General features: G+C 38.2%; 2 protein-coding genes across 13 annotated transcripts in view; one reads left to right on the forward strand and one right to left on the reverse strand.

Annotated features, from left to right (window-relative positions):
- Positions 1-7,499, forward strand: part of LOC139967379 (threonine synthase-like 2) — a 28,470-nt gene extending 20,971 nt beyond the window's left edge. For 5 of the 7 annotated variants that reach the window (XM_071971094.1, XM_071971095.1, XM_071971098.1 and 2 more), the window contains exons 7-9: positions 2,582-2,707; positions 3,438-3,577; positions 5,588-7,499. In XM_071971094.1, coding sequence (XP_071827195.1) covers positions 2,582-2,707; positions 3,438-3,577; positions 5,588-5,834 — 513 coding nt within the window. In that variant the 3' untranslated portion in view covers positions 5,835-7,499. Of the gene's footprint in view, positions 1-2,581; positions 2,708-3,437; positions 3,578-3,810; positions 5,379-5,587 lie in introns of those variants that run through there. The other 2 variants (XM_071971099.1, XM_071971100.1) reach the window with 2 other exon arrangements.
- Positions 7,500-12,531: 5,032 nt separating this feature from the next.
- LOC139967381 (serine/threonine-protein kinase 10-like) overlaps positions 12,532-26,398 on the reverse strand; it is a 51,352-nt gene continuing 37,485 nt past the window's right edge. For all 6 annotated transcript variants that reach the window (XM_071971103.1, XM_071971104.1, XM_071971102.1 and 3 more), the window contains 9 exons: positions 23,444-23,580; positions 22,871-22,994; positions 22,224-22,352; positions 20,859-21,114; positions 20,429-20,553; positions 19,563-19,754; positions 18,482-18,607; positions 17,930-18,043; positions 12,532-17,454 (listed from right to left, as the gene is read on the reverse strand). In XM_071971103.1, the coding sequence (XP_071827204.1) occupies positions 17,257-17,454; positions 17,930-18,043; positions 18,482-18,607; positions 19,563-19,754; positions 20,429-20,553; positions 20,859-21,114; positions 22,224-22,352; positions 22,871-22,994; positions 23,444-23,580 (1,401 nt within the window). In that variant the 3' untranslated portion in view covers positions 12,532-17,256. The remainder of the gene's footprint in view (positions 17,455-17,929; positions 18,044-18,481; positions 18,608-19,562; positions 19,755-20,428; positions 20,554-20,858; positions 21,115-22,223; positions 22,353-22,870; positions 22,995-23,443; positions 23,581-26,398) is intronic.

Raw genomic sequence — 26,398 nt, forward strand, 5'->3', positions numbered from 1 at the left:
AACTATAGAGTAAACTATTAAGATGTACAAATATAAGTTACATAAGAGTATCACAAAAAACCCAACTGGACCTGTCAAAAGCAAATTCAAACGCAAAGAAATAATAAAATAAGCAATCAATTAATGAAACTAACATAAACCAGGTTTAAGACATGAAAAAATGAGACAGCCATTAAACTAAATGATAAAAAGGTTAGTTTTAACATAACATGAAACAGTAATTTTTCATGACCTGTATATAACCTCCATCCCAGGGCAGGGGAACCGGGGAGGCACAGGGGGCACGTGCCCCCCCACTTTTCCTCAGGTTAAAAATGTGCCCTTTTTCTACATAAAAATTGAGATGTCTCAAGTTAGCAAGAGGCCAGGGAACCAGAATGAACACTCGAGAAGGGCCGTTTCCGGCCATCTGAGCGGTTTGTGAAACCCAAAATTTTTCTTGCACACTCTGCGCCAACCGATGGTGGCGCTCCGCTCAGATAGTCGTGCATACAACTTTGCAAATCCTGGCATCGCCGCTGACTTTTTAATGAATTTCTGTGGGTCAAACTCAAAGCTATTTCGAATGAAAAAAAAATTGTTAAGATATTAACAAGAAATAAACTCAAATTCGGAAGATTCCTACATTAGCAACTAGCATGATTCCACCTCATTTTGTCTCAAAAGAAAACTTGTTCCTTGTTTCCCAATTTGCACATTGGATATTGCAGTGCTAGTATGCATATTTTCCTTTAGGGGGGGGGAGGGGATTAATGGAGTGATGTGTATACGCAAATAAGATAATACAATAAGAGTTATAGAGGGTACTAAATACAAGGCTGCATCAGTCCAATCAAATTTCTGCAAAGTGCCCTTTGATGTCGGTGCGTCCCCAGATTAAAAGTGCTTCCGGCGCCCTTGCCTCCATCCTATCGTCAGAGTCATGGACATTTCCTCAAAGCCTGTGAATATATTGCAGAGGATGCAACTCATTTCCCCTGGATCAATACCCCCAGGCCCCCCCTCCCCATCCGAGACATTTTATTTTCTGATGACTCTCCGATGCCTGAGTTGGCAAGTCAGAACCTTCAGAAATATAGTCTTGAAAACATTTAGCAAATCTCCGTCTGATAAAAAAACTCTGATGACATTTAAATTTGGTCATACAGTGACAAGCCCACAAAAAAGAAAAAAAGTATGAAATACTATGATATATTTTAAAATGGCCATAAAGTATTAACAAATTTTTTTTTTGGCTTCACACGTTTTTTAGTATTTCTATGACATTCTTGTGTTCACTAGTGGTGACTTAAATAATGTTTGGCAGTCATTTAACAGAACTTTTGATGTCTTTGATCAAGCGATGCTTTATTCTGCTTCACTTAATAGTTTTTGTTAAATTGATCGACTTCAATAGGTGCTATTAAACCAAGCCTGTTCATTGTATGAAGGGCTTTCAAGTTCATTTGCAGCATTTTGAAACTGAAAGTAAATTTTTGGTAAAACACTTTGAGATGATTTGCAACAGGAACCGATTGCAATATGGTGTATGAACAGCATCATAACATTAATCAGTTACTTATCAGTATATAAAAAGCCCTTGTGCAACTCATTCATCTTCAAGTATGGACTCTATTTGCAGCATTTTGAAACTTAAAGTACAATGAAAGTTCAATAGCTGGAAACTTTTTTTGTATAACTTTAATAGATGATTTGCAACCGAAACCAATGGTGCTATGGTGTATGAAAAGCATCATCATATTAATTAGCTACTTCTCAGTATTATAAAAACACCTTGTGCAACTCATTTCATCTGGAGTACTGACTGTTAAATTTGTGACAATTAGAAGTATCGAAAATATGTTTTCAGTAATTTTGCCATGCACAATGATAGTTATGCGTGCGTTTTGAATTTTTTCCTAATAACTTGAGTGTGTTAAACATTTACCAGATGTGAAGTTTGATGAAAGCTTGTGAATACTTTAATATCGTCCCCCTCCCTGTACTTGAAAATAATTTTCTTTCAGTAAATATTAAGTCAAAGCTATGGAAAAATTAACTAATCTAATGGTAATCTCATGGTAGAAATCAGGACAGATTAAGAGAGCTATTTCTGGTGAACAAGCAGAAGTCTATTGTAATGAAGTCGTCAAAACCTCTACAGTCATGCAGTGTTTGCATTCTGGTTGTTTGCATATAGTTGTCATCTTCAGACAAATTGTACATTCAAAACTTCTGTTTGGGTGTCATGGCAACGACATGATCCATACACACACATTGGAGTGCAAAGGGTGTTGTCAGTTTGTCTTGGTGAATCAAGAGAAAAATGAAACCTTAGAGAAAAACAATAGCAAACATCAACCTGTATTATAGATCTACAAACTTTACTAAAATATGTACTTAGGCCTAGCCTCCTGTACTTATTTTGCAATGTTGACATTTGTCAAATATTGACATTCATGTAAATATGTATTTTCACTGTTATAAACCTCTTTGCTGTGCACATAAATCTGGCTGGAAACTTTCAAGGTACATAAAATTTTCCCATTGTAAAGAAATTTTCGAAATTGATGTGCAATTATTCGACTTCTCATTTACACAGAACCCTTATAATTTGGAGAGGATATTTTGGTTATTTTCGAATGATGACTGCGAGCTCATTGGTCATCTGTTCAGCCAATTGGAATCAAGTGGTGCTGTCAACATTCCAGAGGATCTGTTACAGAGGGTTTGTGTGAATATTAACTTTTTAAAGATTCCTCGAAGAGGACAGGATGTAGGTTATCGTCACTTCCGGTTCTACTGTTTGAATGACCTCAAGCAGCTTGATGACTCTTTGCTTATAGTGTAGAGACTAACATTCTGCAAACGATAGTGTGGCAATTTTTCATCAAAATGTATCATTTACTTTGTGGAGAGGAGACCAATGTGAAAGAAGAACCTTATAGTCTATTAAAAAAAAAAAAATTCTTACAACCTAAATTGAGAACTGTTGAGGAGTACAATATGGAAAAAGAAAAAGGGATTGAATTTATTAGTTTTCATATCTGCTAGAATTTTTGTGTTTTGCCTTCCTTTAAATGGTTAGCTCAGTGGTTCTCAACCTGGGAATAAAAAATATACCGTTCGTTAACGGTTCAATTACAAAAATTGAAACCGAATCCAACCATGGTTTATATTGACCATTTGACATTGATGATGGTAATTTGGCAGGAAAGGGAAGAGGGTATTGTGGGTGGCAGTTCCAAATAGTTAGGGAACCACTGGGGTCAGCTAAAGCCGAAACAACTTTAAAAGGGTAAATGACGACTGTCAAAAGTTGTATCTGTGACAATTTGACAAATATATTAAGGTCAGATCTAGAATTTTGCAAAATTTGAATTCTAAATGTTCACAAGTTGTGATTGGTTGTGTCTAAACCCTGTCCTGCACTCTCCTCTCGTTTTCCTTGGTTTCAGTCATCGAAAGTTGTTTCCTCTTTTGGATGTGACGATGCAGCAGTGAAGGCCACCATGCAGAGATGTTGGAAAGAGAACAAGTATTTACTTTGCCCTCACACCGCTGTTGGAGTAGCATGCTACTACCAGAAACTCACCAAGTTAGTTCTTTGGACTATAATTTTGTATTCTTTGCCGATTGCAAAAGGGTGTACCAGGAGGCTGTTGTTTTCTGTGGAGGTCAAGGGTCATTTGAGGCCACCAGAGGTCACAACCTGGGGTTTGAGCTCTAGACATAGAGTTTGTCTTAGTTTCTTCCAGTTACATAGCACTTACCACTCTGCCACTGTACCTGTTGAGAAAATAATTCTCGTTTCTAATATTTCAACTTCAGAATGGAAGGAGGAAACGTGACGAGACGTCGCGATGTCGGAGCATCACCTCCCATGTTGTACCTCGGTAGAGATTACTTACATCGACGACGACGACGATGGCATTGCATGGGTGTTATCTGTGGTACAGGACTATGCCTATAAAACTAAAGCACCTAAAGAAGCCATTCCAATCCCACAAGCAATGATCAAGCCACAATATTAACAACAGAAGACATGTGTTCATTTTTTTATGTACAGAAAGTTATATTTTGTCGGCACTAAATGGACACATTTTTTTTACTGCATATGTTGGTTATTGTTTTACTTGTAAGCTGCAAAACAAGATGCGAAAAATTAGTTTTTTTTTTTTTTTTTTTTTTTGTGCTTTTACTGGAAGAATAAAAAAGAAGAGCATGAGCTGAAATTGAACCAGGGACCTTGTGATGCTTATTTTTTTTTGTCCACCACTAGACCATTAGGTGAGATCCTACTGTTGGATGCATTTCATATATTTAAAGATCCAGTTGTTGGGACTTAATGATTTTAAAATGTATTCCCCTCCATTGAACCTTGTCAGGAATAAGGGAGACCTCTCCGCTGAACCTTGTCAGGGAGAGGGGTAGTAGCCAACTCGCTTCACCCGCTTGGAAACCTTGTCAGATAGAGGGGTAGCAGCCAACTCGTATGCCATTTGGGAACCTTGTCAGTGGGAGGGGTGCTGTCGACTCCTTTTGCAGGATTCGCCCACCCAGGGCTTGAACCGTGCTGCTCAGAATCATCGCAGACGGAACTACCCATTACACCATTTTGGTTCCCAATGAAATAAACTTCGTTTCTTACCTTTATACTTCCACCTGCTCCAAAGAACAGAAAAGTAAAAGGCTCTGGTGGGGTCTTGAACTCATGACAGTGTGTTTATCAGTCCAGAGCACTAACCACTTCACCACAGCAGCTGTTGAGGAATAATGCTCATTTTTAATATTTCTACTTCAGAATGGAAGGAGAAAATGGCAAAAGATCAAAATGCTATGACTGGGGCTTGAACTCATGACAGTGTGTTTATCAGTCCAGAGCACTAACCACTTCACCACAGCAACTGTTGAGAAATAATGCTCGTTTTTAATATTTCTACTGCAGAATGGCAGGAGGAAATGGCAAAAGATCAAAATGCTGTGACTGGGGCTTGAACTCATGACAGTGTGTTTATCAGTCCAGAGCACTAACCACTTCACCACAGCAACTGTTGAGAAAAAATGCTTGTTTCTAATATTTCTACTTCAGAATGGCAGGAGGAAATGGCAAAAGATCAAAATGCTGTGACTGGGGCTTGAACTCATGACAGTGTGTTTATCAGTCCAGAGCACTAACCACTTCACCACAGCAACTGTTGAGAAATAATGCTCATTTCTAATATTTCTACTCCAGAATGGAAGGAGGAACTGGCAAAAGATCAAAATGATGTGACTGGGGCTTGAACTCATGACAGTGTGTTTATTAGTCCAGAGCACTATCCACTGCACCACAGCAACTGTTGAGAAATAATGCTCGTTTCTAATATTTCTACTTCAGAATGGAAGGAGGAAATGGCTTGGCGAGGAGACAGCCATCACCAGTCATTCTTACGTGTTATGTCATGATTTTGCAGTCGGTTTTGAGTAATTCTGTGAGGTGTTTCGCAGGAATTATTCCCAGGCATTTTCCTCAAGAATGACTTACTTATTATTTGAAATTATTATTAAAAATGCTGCTCTCGAATCGCTACTTTTAATAATTTTTTTCTCATTTGGTGACCTGCAGAACCACTCCCCCGATGGTACCTGGCAATCCGTCCGTGGTACTGGCAACAGCATCACCGGCTAAATTCCCAGAGGCAGTACAAGTTGCAGGGTTAGTCCCAGAAGTGAATACCACAGTCGAAAAATGGCTGGAGATGCCGACCCAGGCGGTGACGATGGAAGTCTCACAAGACTGGGTGGAAATCTTACGACGGAAGGTGGAAGATATCACCAGTAAATTGGAAGGTAGCCCAAGAGTTGTAGACTGAAGAGGTACAACTTTATTTCCAGGGAGAACGAGAGAGAGAGAGAGAGAGATCAAATTGAAGAAAAATCAGCAGCTGAATGGTTTGAGATTTATATATGATAACCAAACTTCAAACCAGAAATGAAAGTTTTTATATTTAGAAATTATAAATAGATGGATATTTTTGGTTTTGATGATAATCGTAACCTATGCATTCATGATGGCTTTTGTATGCGTGGGTGCGTGTGTGTGTGTGTGAGTGATTGCGTTTGGTCATTAGGGGTAAAATTGTGAAAACCTTGTTATCACGATATCTCAATACTGGAAGCTTGGGCCGACCTCTTATTCAGTGTGTAGAAGTACCACATCGAGTTAAAGACGCCTATTGTTTTTGGTGGAGGTCAGAGGTCATCAGAGGTCAAATTGTGAAACCCTTGTAATCATGTACACCCTCACTATACATCACATCAGATTCATGAAGAAAACTGCTCATGTTACATCATCTAAACCACAATGCATATTTGATGGTCATCGTGTAAGTGGGTTCATTGTGATGACAGAGGAATACACAAAAGTGATGGACTTAGATTTGGGTGTAAACTAGGCATGTGGTGTGCAGAGGCACAACCAAATTTTGCCCCTTTTTGATTCCTTGCCCGAAGGCTCAAGGAATCTATGCGATGGTGATTGCGAATGTGTGTTTGTGACGTCCTTGGCTCGTAAACAAGATAACTCAACAATGGCAAGTTGGATTGAAGTCATACATGGTACATAGATGAGCCATAGTGAGTAGATGAACCCTATTGATTTTGATGCTCATCTCATGAATAATGATGAGGTCACGGGGTCAACGTGAAATTCTCCAAATGATTATACATTATCGAGGCCACAATGCATATTCGAATTTTGTTTCCCCCTTTTTTGTCACTGCGTTATACTTACCAGGGAGTTCATAGAAGGAGAAACTATTCCAGTCATTTGTATGATGGACATAAATCCATTTTTGACAATAATCTCTTGATATATTTTCTGCAATCATTTAATCCTTTGCTTTTGTTTCGGATAGGTGGGTTTTAAGTCAACATGTCTACATTGATGTAATATTGACAATAATCATGATGAAATTGCAGCATTTGTTGAGTTATTTGACTCAAATATGTGTAAATAATATCCATGCATTGAAGTTACTCCTAAAGCCCATCATATGAATATCTTTGGTTTCAAAATGCTTCAAAGTGTACAGGCATGTGTAATTAGACTCTTGCTAAGTTCATGGAGTAATGCATATGTGTCTGTGGGGGAGGGGAGGGGGAGGGGGAGTTGAAGAAGGTGGTCTGGGTGGTGGTAGGGGGAGGGGAAGAATGACTTGGAAGTTATAATGCATTAGTTTGCTCAAAATAGTTTATGGTAAATTCTGTTGTCTGTTTGAGGTTATTTTCATTGGAAAGTTTTGTTTCGGGACAGGATAAGGGTGGTGATTGAACTAGAGAAAAGTCCTGTCACTGAACAGATTTGGCATGAAAAAAATCCAAGTTCATGTTCAAAATATCTTTTTTTAACCTTACATATATTAGAAGCAAATGTAATCATTTTCTTACAACTATCTGCATGTAAGGAATTGTTAGAAGGACTTAATTTACCTGCTATGGAATGGTTTTTTCTAAATAAATAAAGTGGATATATTTTTTGATACATGTATTGAATTTTTTAGAAACATTTTGTTGGATGAGTTTTCTGTAAGCTGCTAAACAAGGTAGGATATATTTTGAGGAAAAGGAAGCAGTAATTGGGTTGAACAAGGGGCCCTCTGCTGCCAATACTGTTTCTCTACCACCAGACCATAAGGTGGGAGGAAGCTTTTGCTTGCTTTCAAATATTTAAAGATCCAGTTGTTTGGATGTAGAGTTTTTGTAAAACATTTTCTCCACTGATCCTTGTCAGTTTTTGCCAAAATTGACCCAAAATCGATTTCGCCCAAATGACGTCACAGGAGGTAACTGATGCTCAGGATCTGTGTATCTTTTCTGGTAGCTCGCGACACGCTGATTACGAATCTGAAGTATATTTTGGAATTGGGTGTTGTGTGGGGGCGTAGGAGGCAAAATAACCAGATTTTGCCTGTTTTTGCCAAACCTGTTTTTGCCAAAATTTACCCCAAATCGACCCAAAATCCATTTCGCCCAAATGACGTAACCGGGGTAACCAATGCCCAGGAGCCCAAATCTGCAACTCCCAGGTCCATATCTGCTTCCGTTCGGGAGATACGTGGTCCCAAAGTACAAGATAGAAATACGTGTTCTTTATAAGTGTACAAATTGGAAAACAGTTTCTTTTCAGCCTCCTCTCTTGTCCTCTCTGAAACACCCATCGACATTAAAATTAGACGTGGAGTAGAAGACACCCTTGTCTTTGTTATACACCAATTTTCGTGTAATTATCTGACCGGGAAAGGCTTTTGTCTATATGATTTCTATTTTTGTTCATAAATCATAAATCAGGTTTTTTTGCCCCCCCCCCCCCCTTGGACGCCCACACACAGCACCCAATTCCAAAATAAACTTCAGATTCGTAATCAGCGTGTCGCGAACTACCAGAAAAGATACACATTTATCGCCTTTGCGACAAAAAGTTTTTTCACCTTTAAAAACCGTAAGCAGTTTTTTCCAAAATTTATGCCAAAATTTGACCCATTTATTCATAAATGTCAAGATAAAACTCAAGATGACAAACAAAGGTTTGATTTGACTGCTTTGAAATCACGTATCACTGGCAAGATGCGTCGAGCGCCCTTTTATTTCGCTCAGTTTGCACCTTTTCAGAGGAACAATAGAAAACGGAAAAACTTTTAGGGGCAACAAAAGATTTTAATCCTTTGTTCGTCGTAAAAGTTTTTCGGTCTTACTTTTTCAAGTTTGAGGTGCAAAAACTTGTTGTCGCAAAATCGATAAATGTGTATCTTTTCTGGTAGTTCGCGACACGCTGATTACGAATCTGAAGTTTATTTTGGAATTGGGTACCAAAAAGAAGTACTTTTTTAACTTTTCAGGCAAAAAACCTATTTTTGGCGCAAATAAATATTGCCAAAAATTGACCCCAAATCGATTTAGCCCAAAAGACGTAATAGGGAGTAATCGATGCTCAGGAGCCCAAATCTGCAACTCCCAGGTCCATATCTGCTTCCGTTCGGAAGATACGTGGTCCCAAAGTACAAGATAGAAATACGTGTTCTTTATAAGTGTACAAATTGGAAAACCGTTTCTTTTCAGCCTCCTTTCTTGTCCTCTCTGAAACACCCATCGACATTAAAATTAGACGTGGAGTAGAAGACACCCTTGTCTTTGTTATACACCAATTTCGTGTAATTATCTGACCGGGAAAGGCTTTTGTCTATATGATTTCTATTTTTGTTCATAAATCATAAATCAGGTTTTTTTGCCCCCCCCCTCCCCCCTGCACGCCCACACACAGCACCCAATTCCAAAATAAACTTCAGATTCGTAATCAGCGTGTCGCGAACTACCAGAAAAGATACACATTTATCGCCTTTGCGACAAAAAGTTTTTTCACCTTTAAAAACCGTAAGCAGTTTTTTCCAAAATTTATGCCAAAATTTGACCCATTTATTCATAAATGTCAAGATAAAACTCAAGATGACAAACAAAGGTTTGATTTGACTGCTTTGAAATCACGTATCACTGGCAAGATGCGTCGAGCGCCCTTTTATTTCGCTCAGTTTGCACCTTTTCAGAGGAACAATAGAAAACGGAAAAACTTTTAGGGGCAACAAAAGATTTTAATCCTTTGTTCGTCGTAAAAGTTTTTCGGTCTTACTTTTTCAAGTTTGAGGTGCAAAAACTTGTTGTCGCAAAATCGATAAATGTGTATCTTTTCTGGTAGTTCGCGACACGCTGATTACGAATCTGAAGTTTATTTTGGAATTGGGTACCAAAAAGAAGTACTTTTTTAACTTTTCAGGCAAAAAACCTATTTTTGGCGCAAATAAATATTGCCAAAAATTGACCACAAATCGATTTAGCCCAAAAGACGTAATAGGGAGTAATCGATGCTCAGGAGCCCAAATCTGCAACTCCCAGGTCCATATCTGCTTCCGTTCGGGAGATACGTGGTCCCAAAGTACAAGATAGAAATACGTGTTCTTTATAAGTGTACAAATTGGAAAACCGTTTCTTTTCAGCCTCCTCTCTTGTCCTCTCTGAAACACCCATCGACATTAAAATTAGACGTGGAGTAGAAGACACCCTTGTCTTTGTTATACACCAATTTCGTGTAATTATCTGACCGGGAAAGGCTTTTGTCTATATGATTTCTATTTTTGTTCATAAATCATAAATCAGGTTTTTTTGCCCCCCCCCCTCCCCCCTGCACGCCCACACACAGCACCCAATTCCAAAATAAACTTCAGATTCGTAATCAGCGTGTCGCGAACTACCAGAAAAGATACACATTTATCGCCTTTGTGACAAAAAGTTTTTTCACCTTTAAAAACCGTAAGCAGTTTTTTCCAAAATTTATGCCAAAATTTGACCCATTTATTCATAAATGTCAAGATAAAACTCAAGATGACAAACAAAGGTTTGATTTGACTGCTTTGAAATCACGTATCACTGGCAAGATGCGTCGAGCGCCCTTTTATTTCGCTCAGTTTGCACCTTTTCAGAGGAACAATAGAAAACGGAAAAACTTTTAGGGGCAACAAAAGATTTTAATCCTTTGTTCGTCGTAAAAGTTTTTCGGTCTTACTTTTTCAAGTTTGAGGTGCAAAAACTTGTTGTCGCAAAATCGATAAATGTGTATCTTTTCTGGTAGTTCGCGACACGCTGATTACGAATCTGAAGTTTATTTTGGAATTGGGTACCAAAAAGAAGTACTTTTTTAACTTTTCAGACAAAAAACCTATTTTTGGCGCAAATAAAAATTGCCAAAAATTGACCCCACATCGATTTAGCCCAAAAGACGTAATAGGGAGTAATCGATGCTCAGGAGCCCAAATCTGCAACTCCCAGGTCCATATCTGCTTCCGTTCGGGAGATACGTGGTCCCAAAGGACCCGATAGAAATACGTGTTCTTTATAAGTGTATATTAAGTGCAAATTTTGGAAAACTCCCTCTTTTCAGCCCCCTCTCTTGTCCTCTCTGAAACCCCCATCGACATTAAAATTAGACGTGGAGTAGAAGACACCCTTGTCTTTGTTATACACCAATTTCGTGTAATTATCTGACCGGGAAAGGCTTTTTGTCTATATGATTTCTGTCGGCGCATAAAAATAGGTGTTTTTGTCTTGAAAAGTTAAAAAAGTACCTCTTTTCGGTACCCCTTCCTCTCTACCGAGGGTATGTGACGGGGCCGAATTTCTATTATGTGGGAGACGAGAGTCGTAGCTACGTGTAGACAACTCGTACGGTAGCATTAATCTTCGGAAAGGGGGTACAGTCTATATGTTTTGGACGCCCCTTCCAAAAAATAGGTGTTGCTCAGCGGTGGTATATAATAACCCTAAACAAAGACGCCAGCGCCGACGTCAACATTAATGAGTAGCTGTTTTACCACCTTAGGTCAAATCAAATCTTGCAAAGTTATAATCGATGGATAGCCCACTTTAAAGCGCCCTCATCCCGGAAGTAGATGACTTGAAATTTTTTAAGATCATCACGTGGTAGTACGCATCGAGTTACATCACGACACCAATTTTTGTCTCAAAAAACCATACCGTGTACACACAGGGTCGAATATGCTTACCCCAAGCTAACCCTAGGGGTTGGGGTTAACTTTGAGTGGCAGCCATCTTGAATTGGAATGACCCGAGGTAAAAAAAATATATTTTGACCATTTTTGGTGGTCCGACTTATCATATCCGATAAAAAAAGAAATTTGGATCAACTAATTTTTGACCTCTGATTGACCTTTAACCGGGTAACCTCATGGCCGAAATTTTTCAGGTGGCAAGTTTCGTGGAAATTGGTCACTCTCACGATTTTTGACCTTCTTTGGAAGGAACAACATTTTTTACCTTTGAACCCCTGTAACACATGAACCGGAAGTGACATATCTTGCCCTTTGCCTATATTAATGCCCTATTGACCCTCAACATCCACAAGAAATTTGGAGGTCAAAGTTAACGATTTTCGACCTTAACCCTAGGGGTGGTCATTTCACAAAATAAAATATCAAGGTAGTATACCAAGTCACTTGCATTTTTTGGCTGTAATAATGAGTCATGTGACCCGAACTGACCGGAAGTGTGGGTGGGTGCACCGTGACATCAGTTCCACCCTTTGACCAAATATTTGACTTCCCGACCCCTAACTTTCCGAGATCAACCCTTAAAAATGGACACCAGGGACTTGAAAGTGGACACTTGGGACTTAGGCACCTATTACAAAACCTATTACAATTATTAATTTTTTGGTCACTTCCGGTCAACTTTTTTTCACTTTGGGTCACTCTACGCACCCAGGTCGCATCTTTTAGAATAAATTTTTTTTGGGGGGGGGGTAAAAAAAACGGAATTCACAAGTGTAAATTTTGATGTCAAAAGTTGGCGATGGTCCTAATAAGGGGGTTGCTCAGCGTGACTGCCGTGTTGGAAAAAGGTGACATGGTCTGTCATACTATATAAGGTGATGTGAAAGAAGGGAAGTTATGATATTAAAAATATCATTCATATGGATAATAACAAAAGAGAGATAGAAGAGACCTGTTTTTAGACTGTGATTTCAATGTAATTTAGAGATAATAATGAACAATACTGTGTGAGCAGACTAATATTTGTTGTATTTAATTTTATTTGATAAGCACATACACCTCTGTAGACAATAATTAACCTGGCTTCAACTTAGAGAAGCGAATAATTAAAAAATTCTCCACCACAGTGTAAACCAGGGTTGTCCAACCTTTTGCAGAGGAGGGCCACATGGAATGATTATGATGAAGGAGGGCGCCGCATGAACCCTACGCTCGATTTTTTGCGCGAAGCCCAAGGCAACAAAATGTGAGCACTGCGCGTGGAGCGCACTGATTTATTTTCCTTCCTGATAAAACAGATGAATAAAGTCCAGCCGGCACCCCCCCCCCTCCCCTCCGCTGAGAGAGTGTCACACAAACTGACCTGTATGCAGATTTTTGGACGCAGAAGGTTCGAATGATTGATTCAAATTGTTATCAATAAATCTGCTCACTAAATTTCACACCGTAGAGCATCTCTGGCGGGCCCGACGCAACCCTGCGGCGGGCCGGACTGTGGCCCGCGGGCCGTAGGTTGGACAACCCTGGTGTAAATGATATGAATCCCTCATGATGACATACAATTTCTAAAGACAGTACCTTCAGCTTGATGAAACAGACAATTTTTAATGAATTCTTAAATCTGTTATAATTCTCATGACATGGGCTGATATTATTTTTTTGTTCCCTTTAAATACCAAATATTAATTTTCAATAAATATCTTCATAGAACAAATTATATAATAAAATGACTTGGAACACCCGAAGGAAAGGGTGATTTGGACAAACAAATATAGAACTAAGTTTCCAATTTTTTTAATTTTTTTTTTTAGTGATTATCTAGATTTGCCAACCTACCAAATTTGTAAATTACTGTAATTAAAGAATTCTTTGTTGTTCTGCTCTAAAAACAACAAATGAATTTATCAACCTGGAAATGCATCAAACAATAGGAAACATGAGAAGGAAAAAATAATAATGTCCAAAAGTACCTTTATAATGTAAAAAATATTACTAAACAATGTAGCTCTCTTTGCAAAGCTATTGCTCTATGATATGACAGAGAAATATAATCTTCATTTTTAAAGATGCATTATTAGCAATTCTTTCCTAAATTGATATTGCATGCTGCTTCTACTAAGACAACAACAACAAAAACTTACAATAAATTCCTACAAGTTACATCTTACATCAAATATTAACAAATTTCCCAATCGGAGGCCTGCAACAATTGAAAATATTTCCTGTCAATAATATGATAAAATCTATTTTTATTTTATTTTTAGATGGAAGGAAACTGTGTTTTAAAGCAATAGTGTGCAAAGCAAGCAATGTTGTGTCTGTATCAAGATACTTAATACACGTCATGTAAAAACGTTGATAAACACAACCTTTATACACAATAACATTCAGAAAAGTTATCAGATGTATTCTTTCGTCAAACTTGACCTCTGACCAGAAAATAGTTTGGTATTAAAGTTCATTGGTTCTCCTCCAAGGGAAAGCATATAAAGTATGACTGGGTAAAAGTTATGAACAAAATCTCAAAACTACTAAAGTATTTACTAAAATATACAAATCAATTTTATTGATACTAAAATTTTTACCGCCCATTATTAAAGAAACATTTCTAAATTTTGCAAACAGAGCATACTTTATGAGAAAGAAAAGTGTCCCACCTCTTTCATAACAAGAAATGTTGACCTATACAGAAATCTTAGTGAGTGCAGCTGTAAAGCAAAGGAAGCTTCATCTCTCTTTTATATCATTTTTTGTTTTTTCTCCCCTAAAAGATGAGTTTTAACTGATATGTTTCTCAATAAAATAGTAAAGGTCAGCCTAAAACTTATCACCACCATCTAAGTTTACTACCTATGAATGACATGTTAATATTTAAATATTTTATAACTGTAGTATTTGATAAAAAAAATGGAAATATGGATTTCTTCAACAAAAAAGAATAACCCTGAAAGGAATACAATGTGAAGAGACCATTTGTTAATTGTAGTCTAATGCTATATGTATCTATATCTATATATATATATATATACATCTATATATATATATATATATATATATATATATATATATATATATATATACTGACAGAATCAAATGATCTCAGCACTTGTGTTCTAAATTTATATAGGATATATATTATGACTTAATACAACTTAAATTGAGAATTTTAATAGTCAAAATTTGTGCCTGCACTGTACATGTTGCATATCTTGATAAAAGTTTGAATAAACCAAGTCATTCTGAGATCATGTTAAATATCAACCTTCATCACTCCTTTGTGTGAAGAGGAAACAGCATTGAATCAAAATTGTACAGGGAATTGGAAAATTATAAAAGCCAAATTTCTCTGGGAACCACTTCCATGGTGCTTTCTGGGTGGTATCCAATAAAACTGGGTGTGTGGGTGTGTGTGTGTGTGTGTGTGTGGCGGGGGGGGGGGGGGTGGTGGGGCATCTGGTCCCTAGTTATTTGGTACGTAAGTGCTGGGTAGCTCAGTTGGTAGTACATAGGGCCTGTTACCCACGGGTGACTTGTTCCATTCCCATTTTAGCCAATATGTTTGTTTTTCCGCTTTTCAAATTCTAAACTGATAAATTAATCAACCGTAGGACCTTGATAGGCATTGGAACTATGCCATACATGTAATGTGTACTTGCTAAAGACCCCCAACACTGAAATTACTATGACTGCTACTATGTCTCCATATACAGTTCTGATTCACCCAAGTCACCGACCCTTTGGTATCCTGCAAAAGTCAGATATCTTTCAGCATTTTTTTTAAAATGCAGCGTTCAGCTTCCGCATAGATGGCGCTGTTGATTTATGAGACTATTGAATGTGAATCATAGTAATCATTTTTAATCTCTTAAACACTCTATAAATCATCTCCAAAAAAGAAAATATCCCAATTGGAATTTTGTAGAAAAATAACTGCTTACAAAAACACTATCGCAGAAAAGAGGGAAGTGGGGGGGGGGGTGAAAGCATGGAAATGAAAGAATTATTTACTTATGATTACAGGCTCCTAAGTAATGGAAAGTTAAATTGGTTCAAATATTTCCGTTAGGTCTATCTATCAAGATATTCAAGTAGTCTTCAAATTCAACGATCACAGAAACAATTAGACACATGGAAATGGAAATCTGTACTTTTAAAAGGCCAACTTATGAACCTATTACAAATAATCGATGTTAGATTTTAATTTGAGTTTTTCTTTCCGTTTTTTTTTTATATAGTTAGCATGGCATTACTATGGTTCTTGTTTTGTTACATGTCGGTGTGAGGACTGCGTTGACTAATGTTCTTGTTCATCCTATAGCCTGAAATTACATCAACCTCTGGAGCTTAATGGGAGATTCAATCCCATTCATCACTCTCTCTCTGCTAAACACTCACAAACATTCGACCAAACAGACATTTTTATGCAGCATTTTTCAAAAGCATCGATTAAAATAGAGAAGATGTATCGAGTTGACCAATAATTTCACAAGATATCAATATGCGGATCTAAACGGGCTGTAAATCGAGCACACCAAAAATTGTTGGCAATTGAGATGCCTCCATTGAGTATGAATACTTCAGATATGGATCCTGGGAGGGGGGACGTATACCTCCCTTTCAGTCAATTTTTTTTATATTAATACAAACCTGCATGTGGATCTAAACTATAGACCTTTCCAATGACCTAAATATGCCTCAAAAATGCACCATTTTAGGTCTGTCATTTTATATAATTCACACCTTTTTTTTTTTCAAGCATAGGACACCCCACCCATACACAGGAGTTGACTTCAGTGACCATACGATCAAATCCCCTCCACTTTGAAATTCTGGATCCACCCACTGTAAATACTTTTTACATCCCTGCAAAAATGGCAGCTACCAGCCAATCACTCTAGTATAGTTTCCATCTCTTTTGCTAGGATATCTGCTTTGATTTAATTACTTGTTAATTAATTATTAAAATTCTATTCACCGCCCACTGACACTAGCATCACATTTACTAGATAGACACTTTATTTTCCAAATGTTAATTTAAACCTCTAATGTCACGTCCATCAAACAGGATGTGGGATTTTTACGCTAGGATATGCTATCGCCCCCTATCGTCACTTACATTAAAAAGCTTCATCACGATTGGCATCCAACCTTCGAGCAGTCTCTCACAAAACACGATCATTTCTATACTTGACAGCAAACTGCTTATTTACTGACACTGGTTGTGTTACAAGTATGTTAAGTTGGGAGGAAATGACAACTTGTGTAGATGACTTGTTGAAGGGCATTTGACACTTGGAAACTAGCTGTGGGATCAATTTAATCCTCACCCTGCTGGAGATAAAGTCTCTTACACCGTAACTAACAGGTTAAAAGGTTGGTAGACTGATCGCCGACTAGCAAATTTTCAAAAACTGCCCGTCATACACTGAAGGAAAACGTGACCAAAGGGTACCAGCTAGAGTATTTAAAATTGTTCTCGGAGATTGAGTACCAATCCTATCAGACAGGGTACCCACGCATTAAGAACCACATTTCTATTTATCATCTTATAAACCTTGTTGAGTACAATGACCGGACTTCTCTCTCATCTACTTCTTACACCCCATACAAGGCACGTGAGTACCCCGGTACAAAGGTGACTCGTCTCTTGGGAGTACCGCAGTGACATGTCACACCCCAATCAAGGGTAGGCATCGGCCAGCCTCCTGGGGTGAGAGGGGGGGTACTGCATGTCTGGATCGTAGCTTCCGTTCGCCCTGTAGTAGGAGTTGTTCTGATCTTCCGGTAGGTGATCTGGAAGTTCTGTGTCTTCGTGTACGTCGCTGGCGTAGAACTGGTCCTGTTGAGACAACTCGGATCGGAACGTATCCTCCAGTGTCTGTGATGTGAAGCACGGAGGAAAACACGTTAGAGCGGTACTCGTGAGATTTTGACGAGAATGGGAAAGATCAAAATATGTACACAAATCGGGTAGGTGGAAAACTGTATCTCAACATCTCGTTCCCACTTTGAGATCTCTCTGTTTGAACAGCACTTATTTGTGCTAAATAGACCCGCCATTACGCAAGCAAGTGCAAAACAGTTTATTTATTATGGATCTTTTAGTTTTCAAACGGTTCTCGCTATGTGATCTGTTAATGTCACGCATTCTTCAATTGACTTATCTTTCCTTCTTTCGATATACTTACTATATTCATCTGTCCTTGAAATTTGATATCACTTTTAAATAGTTTAGTACCTGTCAATGTAATTCACAGTCTTAGGCTTTACCAAAAACTTTTGGGTGAGAAGGTCATTTTCTTATGGAATAAAAAAAGATAAAAAAAGAAGAATACGCAAGCAATTTTCCTGACCTTCTTCCTGGGACGGAGGTTTTCCTTCCATTCCTTAATTTCTCTGATTTGACTTTGTTCCTTTTCCTTCAGTTTCTGAGTTTCCTGTTCCATCAAAGTCTTCCTCTTTTCATTCTGAAAACCATAAAAAGAAGCAAATTAGCATCCCCCATATTATATTAGCCCTCCCCACATAAAATGAGCACCCCCCACATTAAGTTAGCAACCCCCCACATAAAATTGGTACCCAAGTCAGAGACAATCTGACACTAGCGAGTCACTATTAAAGTGTGTTGATGTGTGATGGCCTTTTAAAGGTAACTATGCTAAATTTGCTAAATGCTAAAAAAAATGCTACCAAAAAAATTACAAGTACAGACTCATTACAAGTCTGTTTCTGCTCATCTAACAAACATCAATATTAAAGCACTTCCTAAAAAAAATTAAAAAAAAACCCATTCCCCAAAAAATCACCAAATATGCAAGAAACAAAGAAAGACAAATATTTTTTTTTTTTAAATGATCAGCTCTTGATAGTTATCCCCATGAAATGGAATGAATTTTTCTTCTCACATGTTCGGACTGAAGCTCTGATTGTGCCATGGATTGCCTCTGAGCCATCTCTTCCAATTTCTTCTTGTGTTTCATCTCCTGTTTCTGAGTCTCCGCTTTAAGCCGCTTCTTTTCGTTCTCTTCAAACTGGAGGAGGAGGAGGAGGAGGAGGAGGAGGAGGAGGAGGAGGAGGAGGAGGAGGAGGAGGGATAATTCAGGAGGGGGAAGAAAATTTACAGCGTCAATGGTGAAAAATGAAACTGACGATATGGCAATATATCTATGGTATGGCAATATCTACGATATGGCATTGAATATATCTTGTGGTCAGATAGTACCATCCAGATGTCCAATAAGAGCACACATTGTTTCCCCTTTTCTTGTTTTGTCTATTTCCTCCAGGTTTAGTTTTTTGCTTACAATTTTTTTGTATTCTTAATTTTTTTTCTATGAAACAATTTTCCGCATTTTGAGTAAATATGCAGGATGCATTGCGACGGTGCTAGCAAACAAGGCTACCTTGAGAAACAACTTGCGAGCGGTTGTTATACACTCAGGGTTTTTATTGGTTTTTCAATTGTTGTGCAGATTAACTCGGTTCTCCAGATCTCCCCAATAAGTGAGTTTCATAATTGAAATTGATTAATCTTCCCCCCTATGCTTCCTGGGATGAATCCAACCAAAAAAATTGAATCTGTTTCCTCCCCGAAACGTTATTCAAGGAACTGCAGCATGTGGACTAGCAATCTTGGGAAAACATAAAACGGTTGTCTACAAATAGTTCTGTGTTTTCAAGTTTTGGTGTCATCCTAACCCTCTTATCATGAGGAGTCCTCATACCGAATCAAAACTTTCTCTCCAGAGAGAGTATATCATCATACATGCTAACATCCAAAATAACAACGAATGAAAATTGTTTAAAGAAACCTTGTGAAAATGTGTTAATTTGAACATATAACTAAACCTGGCTGTATGAGAAACTGTTTGACATGCAAAGATGATATTTACTTTACTTATATTTGGACAAGGTACTGCCTAAGAATTCTTGAAAAGTCACCTCTTTTTTTTAACATTACCAAAGTAAATTCTAGAGACATTTTACCTCTTTGATTGCTTGGCTCTCCTGATCTGGCTTATATTCGGGGTGTTCGATGTGGATCCTCTTCTTAAACATCTCTTTACGGGTTTTGCTTTCCCCTCGAATAACCCTGGGGAGCCGTCTTCTCTCCTGCGTTTGGCGCTGTTTCATGTCTTGCTCTTCTTTGTCACAGTCGATCTTCAGCTGTTCTGTTTCCTGTCATCGATAGAAGGACAAGAAGCGGCTTATGAGCTTTAAAGAGTAGGATGTCAATAGGCTGCTAGAAGACAAAATTACAAACTGCATGAACTGGAAAGGGTTAAAGACAGATGAAGGGAAGTAAAAGCAGTGGGGAAAGAAGAGGTTGAGGGGACAGAGGTGAGGGGGAGGAGAGAGCGAGGTGAGGGGGAGGATGGGGAGGAGAGAGATAGGTGAGGGGGAGGAGAGATAGGTGAGGGGGAGGAGAGAGAGGTGAGGGGAGGAGAGAGCAAGGTGAGGAGAGAGCAAGGTGAGGGGGAAGAGAGAGGTGAGGGGGAGGAGAGAGAGGTAAGGGGAGGAGAAAGAGGTGAGGGGTGGAGAGAGAGGTGAGGAAAGAGGTGAGGAAAGAGAAGAGAGAGAGGTGAGGGGGAGGAGAGATGAGAGGTGAGGGAGGGGGAGAGAGGTGAGGGGGAGGATAGAGGTGCAATGGAGGAGTGAGAGGTGAGGGGGAGGAGAGCGAGGTTAGAGGGAGGAGAGAGGGAGGTGAATTGCTGTCTGTATTATCTTCTGTCCTACCAATTTCAGCGATCCCTACATTTGTCAGCAACCACAATATTACGAATTATAAAATGACTGCCATCCAGGTATATATTATTGGGTTTGATCTGAAATGTTTTTTTTGTTTTGTTTACCCTGTCTTGTCTGAGAACCATATGATGTCTCTGAAGGTAGAACATGTCCTTCAGCTGATTCTTATCAATCTGGTGCTTCTCCTTCAGATGGCGCTCCTCCATTTCCCATATCGCAGACTCCCGAGCTGGAGGGAGAAAAGTCAAAAGACATTTCCTTAAACTTATAGAACAGAATTGAAAGTAGTTTTCATCTTACCTTCTTCATGTTCACACTTGAACCGGATCCATTAAAAACTGATTAGTATTTAGTTAAATTTTAACTAAGAGTATTCCACAACACAATCAAAAGAATCAACAAAAGTTAGACAATCCTTCTTTTTTTTCTCCTCCCTCGAAAAAGAAGAACATCGCCCTCATTTGGCAAGGCAAGGCCCCCCCTCCCCCCTTTTAATGTATCCGCCAAACACTGGTTTCGCTCACTCTTGCTTACCTCGTAATTTTTGGTGCTTATCTGTCAGGAACTTGTGTTCCAGGGCGAAGACCTTCTGTTTGTGCTGTTCTTCGGCTTGTTTCATGAAAGATTCAATTTCGTCGTTTTGTCGCGTCAGGAATCGGTGTTCTTGTTCCTCTTGTTTCACCAGGTTTTCCTCTTTCATCCTCCGAATCTCTTCCTTGTTTTTACCCCTCGCTGACCTCGACTTGGCCTCCTTCTTTTGGTTATCCTTGAACTGCCTATATTCCCTATCCTGTGAATTGAAGCAACATTTCATAAACCAATCATGTCACAACATATGATGATATTTATGTTGTTTGTTTCTTTGTGTTTCTTGCTAAGAATCTTATCACTTGGTTAATTTTCAAAACTGTCAAAAGTTCAAACCAAAAATACATCGTATTTGATATGGAAAGCTTAAGGAGATATTTTGGCGGGGCCAAAATTTCGACAGAATATTTTTTGTTTCTTTAGGTCAAATCCTTTCCGTCGTAGCGTTTTGTACGGCAAAGATGTGTTTTTATCAAATTTTGTGAAGGCATCTGGCAACAGCTGAGTGAATGATGTCATCATGGCAACTCGGCTGAACAAGTTTTATCTTTTCCCCTTTTCTGTTAGTTCCCAATAGGGCTAAAAAAAAAATTCTACAAAACAGTTACATTTTGATGAAAGTAAAGAATCCAAAAGTACCTTACTTCAAGGATAAATAAGCAAGAAGATTATGCTAGGAAATTCAAGATTATTGAAAAACATCTGCTCCTGATCACCAATTTTCTTAAGAGTTTTTCCTGTCAAAATAAGCTAGGAACAAGATATTGAGATGGGGAATTGTTCTGAGCATGAAGTGAGGAGAGAGGTGAATGATTTCAATTCTATAAACATACCAACTTTATTATAAAACTACTACGTAACGTTTGGCTTTTCTCATAAACAAAGCTTTCCTTTGTTATAACCTTTATTATCGTTAACCTCTAAGCCTGAGTTTTAATGTCCAATCTTTCACACAGTTGCATGTGCATTCACTGAGATTGATGGGTTCCCTCACAATTTCTTGCAAACGATAAAAATTCCATCACTTTTCACAACTTTTCTACGACTTAACAGAAATTTGTTATGACTTTTTCCATGAGATTTATGGGAAAATTTTCAAGATCAAAAAAAAAAAAAAGATAAAGAAAAAGAGAATAGGGTAGAAGCAATTTACAACAAAAATTATTTCCACCACCGCGTGAGCTTTCACATTTTTACTCGTTTTTCCATGACATTTCCAAATCTGGGAAATTTGATCTTTTAAATTGCCATGACTTTTACAAGTTGTCCATGACCCACGGGAACCCCCTTTTGTAAGATCACTGTGTCTACCTGTTGTTGTCTGAGTTGTTTGCCCTTAGTTCTTCTCTCTGCCTGCTGAGAGTTTTCCAATTTTTCCACCTCGCTCTTCTGCTGTTTGTTCAAGGTCTCTATCTCCACGCTGTACTTTCTTAGCATGTCCTGTAATAACGACGAGAGACAAATCAATGACATCTCACATGGAAATGATATGAAATGAAAGAAACCTTTCAACAAGGGACATTCTCTCTCTCTCCTACCTCACCTCCAACCTGTCAAACAATTTATATATAAATATATCTATAACTGTACTGTCACAGGAAAGGTTGACCTCATCTGAAATTTTTTGCATACTTGGCAAATCAAATCTAAAACTAGAAATTAGCTTTGCTTGCCAGCAAACACACTCAAAGACTGCTGTCGAACTCACTACTAAATTCTGCAATGGTGTTGGGCCTCCACTCCCCCCCCCCATGAAATCCCTGCTCAATTTCCTCCCAAGTCCCCCACCCCCCCTCGGCCCAACGAGGGGGGGGGGGGTTTAGCATCAGGTTTGAGAACCCACTGCTTTAGCATGAAAACTTAAGAAGATTACTCAATATATTAATCCATCTCTGCAACACATTCACAAACCACTAGGTTGTACACATCAAATACCGCGGCTGTTCTTTTGCTCTTACGTTTTTCTCGTTTTCGTGTTTCTTCTTCAACTGTTCCATGTGTTGTAGGATCCTACTGGCCAATATGTTCAGTTCCTTCGACTCCCCCTGCCTGAGACGCCGCATTTCACGGAGTTCCTTCTTCCTGTGATTGGGAAAATACTTTTGTTTCAATACAAGATCATAACAAACCGCCGTTTGCATTGTGTGCAGTACGCGCTTAATTTACCCCGAGCGGGATGGTAGGACTTTGTTTCCTCATAGCCAAATAATCCCTTGACATATTTAACCTCCAAAAATTCAAATGAAAAAAGTCTGAAAACTGTACAATCTAACAAAGACACGAAAAGATTTGTCATGCAGGAGCAAATTCACAGTGTTTCCTATTTTAAAATTGTCTGCCAAAGTGGTTAAACAAGCTTAAAAGGAGCTAATCATTATCACTAGATGCCACCAAAACATGAGATTAAGCGCACATGTAAATGCTCTGTGTCATCACAGTTACTGCCTTCCCCCATTCCGTCCACACTACCATCTTCACATTTTGCAGTAGTCTGGGCAATCTTTTTAAGTCTACCATGTTTTGACACCTACCTCTCTTCTTTCTTTCTTCTAGTCTGGTCTTCTGAGCCCTCCTTGACAATCCTTGAGGTAGTCATGGTAACAACCTTGCCATCCATGACAAACTTTCGAGTCTTCTTGAGAGTCTTGAAGTTCGGTCTGGCCGGTTGCTGCTCGGCCGAGAGAGGAAGGAGAAACAAAAACAACGGTGAGCTTTCACTATGAGGTTATTTTACTAGTTAAAACTGCTGTATTTAATCTTACACAAGCTACACACATACAGCTAACTTTGAAGACTGTATTAAAGCTGTCGGCTGGTCAGTATCAGGTTTCTGTAAATGGTCAATGACCCATTTCCTGTCCTGTCACCATGATAATCCACTTATTCTCTCTGGTTTTGGTTTCAACATGCAAAAAGTACAGGTACAGGATTCTTTCACACCAGCTTTAGTTAACACTTGATGTTGTTGTTGTTGTTCTTTCTGTTACTTTGCATAATTTTGAATAATTTTGCATATTAAAGGTGGTCATGTTGCACACGAAATCAAGCTTCTACTATTTAAATTTAATTTTTTTTATTTTAATTTTTTATGAATGAAACATGCATTAATTCATACATTGCAGAACCCAAGTGAGACTGGTTGAGGTATCAGCAATAATTATATTGACATCATATTGATTCATAATATAGATTAGTTACACACAACAACGATGGTAACTCATCACTCATAGGTCAGATTGTTGTCATATTTCCTTTGACTGATACTAATCTAGATAAAACTGGAAAAACTGGGGAAAGAAAAATATCATAATGTACCAATATTTTTCCAAGTGATGATTTTCCTCGCAACATGTTTTACAGCATGGATGGAATATTAACAAAAATCGTCAATTTCATACATGAAATTTCCTGACAAATGTTTTGCTTTGTCTATGAATTTTTCCTTTAACAAAACAGTTTGAAGTTAGAAATTCAATCTCTCTATAAAATCATTACTACCTATTCCAAACTAACCTATTTCTAACTATTACAGAAGATCAGTTGTGTATATATATTTCCCGAGTGTTTGACCACTGATTAATTCTATATACAGACTGGTTTCCAGTTTACAACAAGCCCTTCAATCTTGTACTTTCAAACTAATTTAATAAACTGATGTCATCTTTTCCGGTGTTACTAGCATTTCCTATTTGTCAGGTCAATCATTAAATCGCTATGACTACTATGAAAGTAACGTATTAATTTTAAAAAATTCAAGTTTGTATGTCTGGATTATAGTTCAGGTTATGTTTGGTTATGTTTTGTCATAACAAGAACAGGACTTGATAGTTAAACATTCCGTTTGGGACAATTTCCTAATGCTATTACTACTCTATACTGTCCTCTCATATTGTGCTTATAAGCACTCGTAATGAAAGTACGAACAGTTCCTAACTTTCCTCTGATTCTAATGCTATTACCACTTTATACTTTCCTATCATATCATGCTTCAAAGCACTCGTAATGAAAGTACGAACAGTTCCTAACTTTCCTCTGATTCTAATGCTAATACCACTTTATACTGTCCTATCATATCATGCTTCAAAGCACTCATAATGACAGTATGAACAGTTCCAAACCTTTATCTGATTCTGATGCTAATACCACTTGATACTGTTCTCCCACATATCTAGATTTAAAAGAACCGATATTTCGACAAACGAGAAAAGGACCAGGATAGAGAGAAAGGCTAATAATTTCACACATCATTTGTAGCTAGATGTTGGTCCCAATTCCATGGATTTTACCGTCGACCTCAAGGCCAACTATTTGTCTATCGTTAAAACAGCTGATAATCACCCAAAAGAGAGTGAATAAACCTCACCACACAGTCCCTGCCATGTTTACAGGAGGTAATATCAACCAACATTCTTAAATATATGCTGTTATTATCCAAATCAGTATTAACTAGTGACAATTTAGTACATCTACAAAACTCCCAGTTTGTACATGAAAGATTGGGGACCAACACACACATACGTAACCATAGAAACAGATGCACAGATTTATATACATAAAATCAAGCTTGGCCGGCGACATAATACAAGCAGTGTGCTGGAGAATCTAAGCAGTTAACTTCTTGTTTGGGAAAGTATGAAGAATTTGTTTTTTTTTAAATAACACATATGCCTCCAATCACGAGAAAAAAATCTAATAATTTTACTTACCCATGTCCCTGTAAGAAAAGCTAAGAGAGAACAAGCAGTACTGATAAAGAGCAAGCCATTTCCGACGACATTTGTGAAGCGTGTACTAGCAGAGTGGAGTGTTTTATCGTACTGAACTAAAAAGCCACCAAGCCAGACCGGGCTGGCCGTAAACTAGTTTATGAAAAAGGAAGGATATATGACAGTATCAAATTACCTGGGAAATGAGGAAAGACTTCCCAAGCGTTCTGATAGCTACATTAACTGCTTTTGTTTGGCATTGCAAAGGAGGGGTGGGGGGGGATATATTTTGTTTCAAAGGCTTGTTAACGATATTCGCGTCAATAAGGGCAGGAATTAACGTCGCGGATTATTTTTTAATTAATATTGACAGAGTGGCTTAACTGTAATTACCTTCTCTTGAAATCCGATCAGTCATTTATGAATTAAACAATTAAAACCGACACAATATTACAGACTAAGTAACTTTTTATAAGTAACCAAGTAAACATTTGCCTTAGGACATTATATTCCTAAGGAGTCAATTTGCCCATATTTTTTTTTCTTGTTTCTTTTGCTTTTTTTAAGGAAGAGGACCTTCTCCTCTCTTATCTACTGACCTGGTTTAACAAGTGTTGTAAAAACCTGACTGTGAAAGGGGCATGAAAGAAAATCACTTGAACCAAACAGTACGCATGACTCTGAGAGGATGTGAGAAATATTGACATTAATTGGCTCTAATGAACGGAATGGAGTAATGGACGCATGTAAGCCAGGTCAATATATAAGTGGCCGGATAGA

This window comes from Apostichopus japonicus, chromosome 5 (assembly GCF_037975245.1).
Source record: "Apostichopus japonicus isolate 1M-3 chromosome 5, ASM3797524v1, whole genome shotgun sequence".
Taxonomy (NCBI): domain Eukaryota; kingdom Metazoa; phylum Echinodermata; class Holothuroidea; order Aspidochirotida; family Stichopodidae; genus Apostichopus; species Apostichopus japonicus.